This window comes from Pezoporus occidentalis, unplaced genomic scaffold (assembly GCF_034315485.1).
Source record: "Pezoporus occidentalis ecotype Australia unplaced genomic scaffold, CSIRO_AGI_Poc_V1 ctg115, whole genome shotgun sequence".
Taxonomy (NCBI): domain Eukaryota; kingdom Metazoa; phylum Chordata; class Aves; order Psittaciformes; family Psittacidae; genus Pezoporus; species Pezoporus occidentalis.
Genome location: NW_026912940.1, coordinates 432466 through 445601, shown reverse-complemented (window position 1 = coordinate 445601; position 13136 = coordinate 432466). Strand labels below are relative to the sequence as shown.

Below are 13136 nucleotides of genomic sequence, written 5' to 3'. Positions count from 1 at the left end.
GAATAGACTTTACAAGATCCCCAAGGCTAACCCAAGTATATCTGAATGTTCCTGGTACATGTTTGTCTGATCTGTTCTAAAGCTTTCCCTTGAAGGGTTGATACATTTTCTTGATTTTTTTTTTTTTTTTAAATCATTTTTCTTGTGCTGGACTGCATCACTTCTTTCACGCAAGCAGGCCTGTAAACTAAGCATGGTATTCCACCTGAATTGTTACTAGCCTAGCACTGGGTAGACTGGAATGGTTTTCCTATATATAAATTTTCTGTTAATTTATCCCAGAATGGCATGAGTACTATCTGCAGTTGCTTGGCATTTTGACCTGGGGACATCCCATATAGCATCTTTCTGAGGAATGGCTGTATCTTCTCTTGTATTTGTATAGTACTTAGTACTGAGGATCTTTGTTCTCAGTTGATGTTACTAGACACAAATAATATAAATATATATTCTCCATATATTAATCAGCTGTGTTTTGGTTTTGCAGCCTGGAATCCTATTCATTGCCAGCACATTGAGTGCCATAATGCAATTAACAAACCAGCTGTGAAGGTACTGCTATCTCTTCAGGGGTCAAACCCACTATCTTGGGGATAGGAGGTTGCGCTTTGACCCCAGCCATATGCTCTGGTTGTGTACAGGTGACCAAGAGCAGGAGCTAAGGGAATAGTAAAGCCTGTTGAGACCTAGGGGGCCAGAACTTAATGAATATGTTCTTTGGCTGCCTAAAGCAAAGTGGGATGTTTCCTCCAACTATTGTGAGCCAATTCTTGTTATTAAACTTGAGCATGGTTGCAGAATACTTTAAAAAATTGTAAGCCAGCTTCTGGCTAATCCGTGTAAATATTATCCTGAGCACCTATGTGTGTAATTATGTGCACAAATATTACTATATACAGGAAATGTGTCAGTTACGTGGGTACATGGTCACCTTAGTATCTTGAGCAAGGTCATACAATGATGCACCCACTCTGACTGACCCTTTACTTGGAATGTGTCCTAAAGTAAATAGGAAATCTTGGTTTACCTCTTCTTCACCCTTCTTTGAGGGAGGTAAATGGTATCTTTCCTGTTTATACACAGGGTAACAGTAAAATGGCTTGGCTGGGATCATAGTGCAATTTGATGGCAGAGGCAAGAACAACATGTCAAATCCAGAGCATGCTACAGTTAGGTGTACAGATTAGTTAGATTTGTTTTGAGTTAAATATGTAGAGAAAACCAGATCTCCTGGCATCAATTCATATGCTAACATAATTAGGTTAGTTGAACAGTTCTTCAGTAAGCCTTTTCTACAAGCCACTAATAGGGCATAATGGTGACACCTATCTCAGAAGCCCTGCAAGGGACACTTTCCTGCCCACTCCAGTCATTCTCCACGATCCCTTCTCATAGGAAAAAAGAGCTGGAAGGTGTTCCTTCATGCTGTAGTGATCACTAGATTCAGACTAATCACTGAGTAGAGCAAAATAACAATGAAATTTACAGTTCCAAGCTTTGCAGATGAAATACCTGAATATTTTTCAATGATCTCTTAGCTTAACTTTGGCAGGTGCCGCCTCTTGTTTCTTGGATAGATGAATGTAAATTTGGTTACAAAAATGAGAAACATTTGAAGAGGCATTTGTCTCTGTAAGTAAGATTTTGCACTTGAATGGAGAAAGAAATACTTTAAGTGTTTAAGATACTGTCTATGCAAACTACTTGGCTTTTCCTTAAATAGTACAAAACACTTAAACTGGTGGCTGCTAACTGTAACTTTTCTGTAACTGGCTAATGTGGAAGGATAAAAGCTAATGAAAGACAAAGTTTGGGCCTATGTAGCCAAGGGAACTGTAGGTCCATAGTCTTCATTCTGTCAATGGAATTAAGCTGTGTAGTTAACAACTATGGTGACTGAAAATTAGATTTTGATGAAGGAGGTGTTACTGAGAGAGAAAAATATAGACTTACATTACCTTGTCGTAAGCAACAGATCCTGTAAGTGACTATCTCTTTGGAAAAAGAGAAAAAAAGTGAAAGTTTGTCATGACTATGCAATGTAAATGTATAACAAAACATAATTGTCTTTCAGAGTGATAATACTGATATTGAAATATGTGCTGTTCTCTTCCTCTAGGCTCTCAATTTGTTAGAAATGATTTGACATCCTGTACTGCCAGGTCATGAGTGCCATCTTTGAGAATACTAAATGTTCTTAATTGTCCTGGGTTCCGCAGTAGCAGTCATGTTTTTCCTTTGTGTTAACTGGTGCAGTGCAGTGTTTTGACTTTCAGCTCGGGAACAGAGCTGATAACAAGGATATTTTGGTTTGGCCAAGGACTTTGTGAGGCTCATGCTCTGCCAGGGAGGAGGGGAGGCTGTGAGGAAGCAGAGACGGGGCGCCTGACCCGGGCTAGCCGGGGAGGTATTCCATACCACAGCACGTCATGGCCGGGGTGAGGGGTAACTGGGAGTTACCCGAAAGGACAGGGGCTTCTGGGTGGAACTCGTTTTCTTGGCCGGTGGTATCGTATTCTCTTCCCTTGTTATTTTCCCTTATCATTGATTTAGCTGATAGTAGCGGTGGTGATTTGTTGCTGGACTGTTTTTGTCTCAACCCGTAGGAGCTGCACTCTCTCGATCCTCCTCCCCGTTCCTCCGGGAGCAGGGAAGGGGAGAGCCCCGGTGCGGGGAGGCGGGGGGGGGAGACGGGCACGGACCTCGATTGTTGTCAGCTCGGCACCACTCACTGGGAGTGAGTGAACAAGCTACCTGACTGGGTTTAAACCACGACATCAATACATCAAAACTGTGTTGCATTGTTTGTCCTAGCATGTGTTGAATGTTTTCAGCAAGCTTCAATAACAAGATGTTATAATTCTTTCTTTTTTGTATGTTTCAGATGTGCATTGATCCATCCTTGTCTGTGGCTTTGGGGGATAAGCCACCTCCCCTATATCTTTGTGAAGAATGCAGCCAGAGAATTGCAGGGTAGGTAAATTAAGAGCTGGAAAATAATCAAGTAAGTTGGACTTCAGAATTGAGAACTTTGGAATTAGGCGTTATTTCAGTATGATTAGCATATAATTTATGTAGATAATCCTGTTGAAATACATGGAGCACACTGCCACTCAGTATGAATAAGGACTGCGGAAATTTACCCTTCGTGATCAGCATTTGCATCTAGTTAGCTGCAATGAGTTTTAAAGTTAAGATAAGGAATGGATACTGTGGGATACATTGACTATGATATGGGAACCTCATTAATATACAAGCTTTTGCTTGTGAAACATTTTGTGTCCTCATCATTTAGTTGTCATTAAAAGCAGGATGTTACAATGAATATTCTTTCACAGAAACTTCATAACTTTTCTGTTACCTGTATTTCAGATTATTCTCCAGGGTGTGTTGTGAAGCAACAGAGTAAAGAATTGAAATTGGTCCGGGCTTGTCCAGCCTGAGATGAATTAAACTCACATTCCTTTTTTTTATTTAAAAAATGCTAATTTGATTTGCATTACATTAGAGACACTAATACTTATGGGAAGTTCCAGTCATGAGTTCAAATGGACAAGATTACAGATAGTTCAGAAAGTACGTGGGATTTTTTTGTCCCCAGTTTGACGCCTCTATATCACACCAGCTGTAGGAAAACCAATTACATCTCACCTTAGATTTTTAAGTCAGCATTGATTTGAAGCTGCAGAAAAAAAGTAATTTCATTTGGTAGAAGCATAGCTTCTAAGGGGACTCACAGAAAATGATACTGGTACATTTTATTTTCTATTTTCATCTGTTGTTCTTCACTGTCATTTCTTAGCCATCAGACTTTATGAGCACATGCTGTTTTAGTTTGATAAATTTATGCCTTAAAAGTAATTTTTTAAAGCCTTGAACTTGGTGGATCAACATCAGTGAAATGGGCCTTTGTAATAAGATAGGCACAATAAAGAGAGGTAGTGTAAAACAGCCTGCAGTTTATGAAACTATGTTTGTAAAAAAGCAGCTTCAAAATAATGTCAGTCCTACCACATTAGCTTAGATAAATTTCCTTTGTGCAAAAATAAAAGCATATATAAATAAAAAATTGAAAGCTAATTAGATATATGATTTTTGTAGGGATCACAGTGAATGGTTGATTGACGTTCTTCTACCACAAGGTAAGAGGTGTTGTAAGGGTAGGTACAATCTAATCATAATTGTACAACCCTATGCTTACTGATATTCCTGCATACTGTATTACTTGAAATGCTGTGTTCTATTCTAAGGGATTTTTTTTTTTTTATCTTTAAAGTACTTGTGCTTTAAACTAGTTTGTACTTAATACTGCCTATGTCCTTAAGTACCGTGAAAAACTGAATAATTTTCTATCTAAAGTAGCATGCAAGTCTTTATGTTAAAAGCAGTTGAACAGATTTTCAAATTTTGAAGCATCCACATTTGGGACCAAATTTTTAAAAAGTATTTGTCCACACTGATGTTCAAAGAAAGGGGCAAGTTCTTCCAGTAACCTGAGTGATTCAGAAACTCTTAAAGCTTCTGAAAATGTATTCTATGAGCAGAAGGCTGTAAAGGATACCAGAAAAGGACACAAGATATTTTTCAATGATCCAGTCATTGATTCGGTTGTTGTCCTTTGGCCAGTGAGAGAGTGTGGTATTTTATTATCTACAGAATGCAGACAAAGCCTGTTGACACGCAAATCAAAGTTTCCTGGGTTTACAAGGACAGTCACATATTCTCTAAGATAACTCTTTCAAGGACAGAACAAAGATACTCTTCCTTTGTTCTGAAATATGAACGTTCTTAAACAGTGGAGATTTTTTTTTTGCTGTCTCCTTTTAGTTGAAATCTTACCCATATTGAGAATGTTTTATTTACTTAAAGGAAGTACTTCTTCAGCCACTTACATTTATTGAATCAGGTGTTGCCAGGGCAACAGACTGAATAACTACTGCTTAAAGGTTGAATCTGCAAACATTTTACTGTGGAGTCATGGGCCACACAAACATTTTACTGTGGAGTTATGGGCAGCAGAGTGGCTGCTTCTACATTGTTCATCCATATTCACTAATCTTTCCTCCTGAGAGCCTTCACAGGAAGTGTAGGCACATCCAAGCCATGTCTCCTACAAGTGTGCCACAGTGTTGTGCCTGGTTGTGAGGCAGAATCATAGGCAGAAGGTGGTTGTGGTGCAGAGCACACCATGCTTAATGCATGAAGGCTGTTTTTAAATTTCAGTGTAGAAATAGCAAGTAGGCCTAAGTATACAGTGTCCTACCTGATGCAGTCCAACAAGCTCAGAGGTTTCAATAATATTTGGAAGCACAACTTGAGCCTCAGAGACTTCCTTGCAGCAAGTCCATTATCCTATGGCTGCCATAGTAAAATGGAAGGATCGTCATTCTGTATTGATGCTTTGTATGCCTTCCTCTTACAGCTGAAATTTCTGCTATATGTCAGAAGAAGGTAAGATTCAGTCATTTGTGTAATGGGGCATGATTTGATGTTGTGTGTAGTGTCATTCCATTACTATGTGGTGCATTCTTTTTTGTGCCATTCCAGATTTTCACAATTGATCCATGAATGCATTTGTTGGTGGATGGGAATAATTCAGCAGCAAGGTTTCTTTTTGTTAAAACTGCTGTTTGATTTAAGTTGTAGGCTTTTGTTGAAGTGGCAATTGGTAATGCAATTCAATTATGCAGTTCAGCTTGGTTTTTATGCTGTAACTCCAGTTATAAAGAGGATAGAGCAAGAGATTAACTTAAAATCTAAGTGTTGTTTATATTTTCTCATCTCCTTGAAGTCTTGGATTGCTCCTAAATTGAACAGAAATCCTACTGTAAACTATGCTTTTTATAAAATACGGACTCAAAGTCTTTGGTGCTTGGGTCTAAAAAGATTGCTGACAAAAAGAATCTGCTTGCCATACATACCAGCTAGTATGTTTTAATAACATATTCTAGATCTCATGTGATAAAGAAAGCTTTTATGTTGGGCTGGATTATCACGTGTCAAAAATAAGGGTAGTGCATATTTTGGAGGTTTGGATTATCATCCTTGGATGATAAGGTAGATCCTTACGTAGTGTAAATGGATGTGGCACCATTAACTGCATTCCTAAGGATCTGCCTGTTAACGTAATGTAAGAAGGCATTCTGAGGTGTAAGAAGGGGGTAAGAGAATACTTTAAATTTTAAAGATTGTTCCAAGCCAGAAAGCTGAAGTTGATGACTTAAATGTTGGTTTGGTCTGCTCTAAAAGAAGAGCAGTCATGACACCGAAGTCCAGGCCAGTATTTGGGGCTGAGCTCATCTTTCTGGAAGTTCAGTGACACTTAGCATCAGGAGTTTGTACGCAGTGTGCTTCTTTATAGTGATTTTGGAATTGACCCGTATTTGAGCCAGTGTCCCAGTGCTGACTCATCCCTGTTTTCAGTTCCTGATACCTGTGTCCTGATAAAATCTTTTGTGTTTTCCAGAACTGTAGTTCACATGTCAGAAGAGCTGTTGTCACATGCTTCTCAGCGGGCTGCTGTGGCCGCCATGGCAACAGGCCAGTGCGCTATTGCAAAAGATGCCATTCGAATCATCATAGCAGTGAAGTTGGGGCAGCTGCAGAAACCCATCTTTATCAGACCTCACCGCCCCCTATCAATACCCGGGAGTGTGGGGCAGAGGAGCTTGTGTGTACTGTGGAAGCCGTGATCAGGTAATATGGCAGCTTGTGAGGCATCAACATGTAAAGCAGGATCAGGCTTTCATGTAAATGTAGCCTGCAGATCTTGTGCAAGTTAATTCTAGTTAATTCTAGTTTCACCAGGATGAATTCAGAGCAGGGATGCTGAACTCGTGCTGCTTTAGCAAGAGTGAGTGTTGTTCTCATGGAAGAAGTCAGCCTTGATTCCTAGAATTTGATGTTATATTATTACTGTTGTTAGGAAAATGATGACATCTGGTGCCTTAACCTCTGGTTATTCTTGATCAGATAACTATCCAGGGCAGGAAAGCTGCATTCACTGACCACAGGCTTGTTTTGTAGCTTGCTGAAGGAAGCAGAGTTTCATGCTGAGCAGAGGGAGCATGAACTCAGCCGCAGGAGACAGATGGGCCTCTCCTCTTCCCATCATTCCCTGGATAACACAGACTTTGATAATAAAGATGATGACAAGCATGATCAACGCCTCCTGAGCCAGTTTGGAATCTGGTTCTTGGTGAGAAATTCTTGCTCCTCTTGCTTCCCTTCCCTTCTCTTTTTGAAGCCTCAATTTTTTCTCTCCTCCCTGCCCCACACCCCCCGCAAGGAGTTCTGTGAAGCTGTCAGACTTCAAGATTTCAGAACTAGTTTGGGTGGAGTTTCTGACTGCCCTTGAGTCCTTTTAGAGTGTATAACAGAATTACTCTGAGGTTTTTTTTAATTGACTTTCTCTGTGCCACCATCTTCTGCCTACAAGTGCCTCTCTATATACATATATATGTATCATATATTTTACCAGGCTTTATATTAACTTTTCAAATGAAAAGGAATTCTAAAGTTCAAACCGAAATGTTTCAGTTTGTCAAAACATTCTGTGTTGATACGTTCAGTGTTGAAACTAAGAAAGAGTTCAGTGCTTGCCTTTTTCCTCTATTGCTGTTTTCTGGTTTGGAAGTATTTTGTCAATTGTCCTGTGCCAAACCCTACTTAAAACTGCTCAGCTCATTTGTCTTCTGTCTAATCTGCATCCTTGTATCTTTTGAGAATATGCAAAGTATAGTACAGAAACAATTTGGGACTTTTAGTTCTAGAAATGAAACTGGATTTGTATTTCTGTCTTCCAGGTGAGCCTTTGCACTCCCAGTGAGAATACACCCACAGAGAGTTTAGCAAGGCTGGTTAGCATGGTGTTCCAGTGGTTTCACTCTACAGCTTACATGATGGATGATGAAGTTGGTAGCCTGGTTGAAAAGCTCAAACCCCAGTTTGTTACTAAGTGGTTGAAGACTGTTTGTGATGTCCGGTTTGATGTCATGGTTATGTGCCTCCTTCCTAAACCAATGGAGTTTGCCAGGGTAAGAATAATTTATCTGAATGTTCCTTTGACACAGCGATTAAAGTCTCAAGTGTAAAGACTTTCTCCCTCAGCTGTGTCAAGGCAAAAGGAATCTCAGTGGTTGAGGGAGCAGTAGAGTTCAGGAATTTTTCCTCTTCATAGCTTTTCTAGTTTTACTGTCTTAAGAGCTTGGGAATTATTTATGGTAATGTGAAGACAGGTTGGAAGAATGTTATAGGTCTTGAAAGACGCTATACATCTTTGCTAACTACACATTTCCAGTACACCATTGAAGCGCCCAAGCTTTTCTTTAGTAAAAGGTATCATTTGTCTGCTCCCAGATATAAACCTGTCCTTTACTAGTCTGCTTTACTAATGTTTCTCTGTTCTTTGCATACTTTTATCTCTGCATCTGTGAATTAAGGTTTATGAAATTACACAGTTTTAATTGAAAGAAACTCTGGGCATACTGATGCCCTATAGTTACCTGTAGGTACCTTCAGATACCCAATTTAAATGTCTCGGTGAAGAGACTAGTCTGCTATGGTTTGCCTTATTGCTGATGGAGAGAAAAAGTTTTATCTGGAAGGTCATTCAGGGTGCCTAGGTGGGACTATTGCTGCAGTCACTTCTAGAAAGAGTCCTTCTTTCTGTCCATTAATTGTGAAGTAGAACTCGTCACTTAACCTGGGTAGTAAAGTCAGGCATGTGATTGTTCCCCTATAGAAAATGAAACATCATCATGAAAATAGGAACTTTATTGTTGTGAGGGATTTAAGACTTCTTCCTCATTTATCATTGCCAAGTATACCACATGTGCTTTTCTAAGACTTCGATTTTGTGACCCTCTTATGTCAGATGTCCAGAGGACATGTTAGTTTTGTTTTTAAAAATTAAGTGACTAGACAAGGAAAGGCAGTAAAGACTTAATGTGCTACATTACATCATCAGGTATGAAGTCTGAATCCATGGATCTTTCATGACCTAATATATGGGATTTGCTGTATGTGTGCAGACCAGTATGTGTATGTGTCATACTCTAAACCATCATTGCTCTGAAGATGCACCTGGCTCTAGGAAGACTGGAGGGCAACTGAAGGAATTTGATAGGTGAATGGATGCATTGAATATTAGAACTGAAGAATAGAGACCAGGGCTTTCAGGCTATAGGGAGAAGGAAGAATGGAACCTCATGCTGTAAACTGTTACAGATCTTTTTCTTGTCTTGGGTCCAGCCCCTTTTTTGAGTTTTATTATCCCCACTGCAATACTTAAGACTAGACTGACAACTTGCTAGATGTGCAAGGGTTCACTAGAACATGAAGACAAACAACCATGAAATTAGCTGTGATGAATGGAGAAAAAACAGTTTGTTGGCTGAGATTGCCAGTTGTTGTTGCCAAAAGAGCAGGCATCTCTACAGCCATTAGTCAGGAACAGCAGAGATGAGCTGAGGTCAGTTAGAATAATTAATCTCCGTAGGCCAGTTACTTATTTACTTAAAAAATATATCTTTTGGCTTCCATCCCTTGAAACCTTCCTTCAAAAAAAAAAACCCAAACAAGCAAGCACAAAAGAATAGCTGGTGCAAACCAAGGTATAAAATAAAATAAAAAAATAAAGACCCAGCACTGTAACAAGTTGCCCAGAGCAGGTAACTGAAGGTGCAAGTTTGACCAGAGAAATCTGTCCTGTGTTGAGAACTGTAAGTAATGAGAGATTACACTGCATTACGGCCTGAAAGTGAGCAAACTTCATCTAAATCTTGGACAGTGCTTTTGTGTATTGTGGGTCAGTTAAGAGAGGAAGACACCAATACAATCCCCATGGCTGAATTCTAAATTCCCCCTAATTTCCTGGGTACAACATGCTGAGTCAATTTATGGTGTTGGGCAAGTTACAGGGACTAGAAGTATCATTCATCAGTATGATTCCTGGAAATGCCCACAGGTTGGTGGATACTGGGACAAATCGTGTAGTGCTGTGACCCAATTAAAAGAAGGACTAAATCGAATCCTTTGCTTGATTCCATACAATGTGATAAACCAGCCAGTGTGGGAGTGTATCATGCCAGAGTGGTTGGAAGCTATAAGGATGGAAGTGCCTGATAATCAACTGAAAGAGTTCCGGGAAGTGTTGAGGTATGTAAACATATGTAGGAACCATTCTGTCATTGCATATGTTGGTTGTTGAGAGTTTTAGCCTGATAAGATTGTGACAACAAAAATGTAGACAGCAATGAGTGAATGCTTCTGAGTTTTTTATAACATGTTTAGACTAAACCACTGAAGCTTTGGGGAAGCTTCCTTTTATTGCTCCTGATATCTTCAAGAGCCAACTACATGCAGGCTTCTTTGCTGTGAGCAAGGCATATTTTCAGTGGTTTTCTGCAACATGGTAGAAGAAGCATCTTTCTTCTCTTGGCCAGCTGTTGATGAGAAATTTTGAGGTTTAATAGAGCTGGCACTGAAAGAGTGATTATTTGTATTGATTTAGTTAATATCTTCCCCCCACTGAGCAAAGAAAACACCAGAATAAGCTGGTAGCTGTCTGAGTCATAATTTCATTTCTACTGTAGGCCTTTGACAATAAAACTTCACACTGTCTTATAAATTTATATTTGTAAGTATTGATGTAAACTTTTTTAGTGTAAACACGGAATAGTGGAAGAGTGGTGAGATGAAAAATTTTCCAATTTTTACATTGGATCACAGTATCACAGTATGCTAGAGATTGGAAGGGACCTCGAAAGATCATCTAGTCCAATCCCCCTGCCGGAGCAGGAACACCTAGATAATGTTACACAGGAATGTGTCCAGGTGGGTTTTGAATGTCTCCAGGGAAGGAGCCTCCACAACCTCCCTGGGCAGCCTGTTCCAGTGTTCCGTCACCCTCACTGAGAAGAAGTTTCTTCTCAAGTTTAAGTGGAACCTCTTGTGTTCCAGTTTGTACCCATTACCCCTTGTCCTATCATTGTTTGCCACTGAGTAGAGCCTGGCTCCATCCTCGTCACACTCCCCCTTTATATATTTGTAGACACTAATAAGGTCACCCCTCAGTCTCCTCTTCTCCAAACTATAGAGACCCAGCTCCCTCAGTCTTTCCTCATAAGGGAGATGCTCCACTCCCTTAATCATCTTTGTTGCCCTGTGCTGGACTCTCTCCAGCAGCTCCCTGTCCTTCTTGAACTGAGGGGCCCAGAACTGGACACAATATTCCAGATGCGGTCTCACCAGGGCAGAGTAGAGGGGAAGGAGGACCTCTCTCGACCTACTAAGCACCCCCCTTCTAATACACCCCAGGATGCCATTGGCCTTCTTAGCCACAAGGGCACAGTGTTGGCTCATGGTCATCCTGTCGTCCACTGGGACCCCCAGGTCCCTCTCCCCTACACTGCTCTCTAACAGGTCGTTTCCCAACCTATACTGGAACCTGGGCTTGTTCCTGCCCAGATGCAGGACTCTACACTTTCCCTTGTTATATTTCATCCAGTTATTCCCTGTCCAACTCTCCAGCCTGTCCAGGTCTCGCTGGATGGCAGCACAGCCTTCTGGCGTGTCAGCCACTCCTCCCAGCTTAGTGTCATCAGCAAACTTGCTGATAGTACACTCGATTTCCTCATCTAAATCGTTGATGAATATATTAAATAATACCGGTCCCAGTACTGATCCTTGAGGCACTCCACTAGTTACAGGCCTCCAACTAGACTCCGCCCCATAGACTACAACTCTCTGGCTTCTCTCCTTCAGCCAGTTCGCAGTCCACCTCACTACCTGATCATCCAGTCCACACTTCCTCAATTTAGCCGTGAGGATGCTGTGGGAGACTGTGTCAAATGCTTTGCTGAAGTCAAGGTAGACCACATCCACCGCTCTGCCATCATCCATCCACCGCGTTATTTCCTCATAAAAGGCTAAGAGATTGGTCAAACATGATTTCCCGCTGGTGAAACCATGTTGACTGCCCCTCATAACCCTCTTATCCTTGATATGCCTTAAGATGGCACCAAGGATAAGGTGTTCCATCACTTTCCCAGGGATGGAGGTGAGGCTGACCGGTCTATAGTTACCCGGGTCCTCCTTCTTGCCCTTTTTGAAGACTGGAGTGACATTCGCTTTCCTCCAGTCCTCAGGCACCTCTCCCGTTTCCCAAGACTTGGTAAAGATGATGGAGAGCGGTCTAGCAATGACTTCCGCCAGTTCCCTCAGCACCTGCGGGTGCATCCCATCTGGACCCATGGATTTATGGATGTCCAGATTGCTCAACTGATCTCTAACCCATTCCTCATCGACTAAGGCAAGTCGCTCCGTCGACCTGACTTCATCTAAGGTCTCAGGGGTACAGAGCTCTTCAGGACTGCCTGCAGCAGAGTAGACAGAGACAAAGAAGGCATTCAGTAACTCTGCCATCTCTGCATCTTCTGTCACCAGGGCACCCATCCCGTTCATCAGTGGGCCTACATTGCCTCTGGTGTTAGTTTTGTCTGCCATATATTTGAAAAAGCTCTTTTTGCTGTCCTTGACCCTTCTTGCCAGGTTTAATTCTAAGGAGGCCTTAGTCCTCCTAGCTGCCTTCCTACATCCTCTAGCAGCAGCCTTATATTCCTCCCAAGTGGCCAGCCCCTCCTTCCATGACCTGTAAACTCTCCTCTTCCACTTGAACATACCCAGCAATTTCCTATTTAGCCACGCAGGTCTCTTGGCCCTCTTCCTTGACTTCCTACGTGTTGGGATGCTCCGATCTTGAGCTCGGAAAAAGCAGTCCTTGAATATCAACCAACTATCTTGGGCCCCTTTACCTTCAAGCAGCCTTGCCCATGGGATTTCCCCTAGCAATTGCTTGAAAAGGCCAAAGTTTGCCCTGCTAAAGTCCAGGGTTGCAATTCTACTTGGTATTCTACTAGTCCTACCACACAAGATCCTGAACTTCACCATCTCGTGGTCGCTGCAACCAAGGCAGCCCTCAACCCTTACTGCTTCAACCAGATCCTCCTTGTTAGTGAGGATGAGATCCAGCAGCGCTCCTCTCCTGGTCGGCTCATCCACCATTTGCAGGAGGAAGTTATCATCCGTACACTGGAGGAACCTCCTGGACTGCGGCTGGGTTGCCGAGTGGTCCT

The 13136-nt window shown here is 41.5% G+C and overlaps 1 protein-coding gene across 13 annotated transcripts in view; it reads left to right on the top strand.

Annotated features, from left to right (window-relative positions):
- Window positions 1–13136, top strand: part of UNC79 (unc-79 homolog, NALCN channel complex subunit) — a 117564-nt gene that overhangs the window by 20301 nt on the left and 84127 nt on the right. For 12 of the 13 annotated variants that reach the window (XR_009968340.1, XM_062637864.1, XM_062637844.1 and 9 more), the window contains 8 exons: window positions 488–552; window positions 2885–2973; window positions 4102–4142; window positions 5423–5451; window positions 6467–6696; window positions 7027–7198; window positions 7806–8036; window positions 9968–10158. Coding sequence is in view for 12 of the 13 variants with exons in the window: in XM_062637864.1 (XP_062493848.1) it covers window positions 488–552; window positions 2885–2973; window positions 4102–4142; window positions 5423–5451; window positions 6467–6696; window positions 7027–7198; window positions 7806–8036; window positions 9968–10158 (1048 nt within the window). In the remaining variant the exon portion in view is untranslated. Of the gene's footprint in view, window positions 1–76; window positions 97–487; window positions 553–2884; window positions 2974–4101; window positions 4143–5422; window positions 5452–6466; window positions 6697–7026; window positions 7199–7805; window positions 8037–9967; window positions 10159–13136 lie in introns of those variants that run through there. The other variant, XM_062637914.1, reaches the window with a different exon arrangement.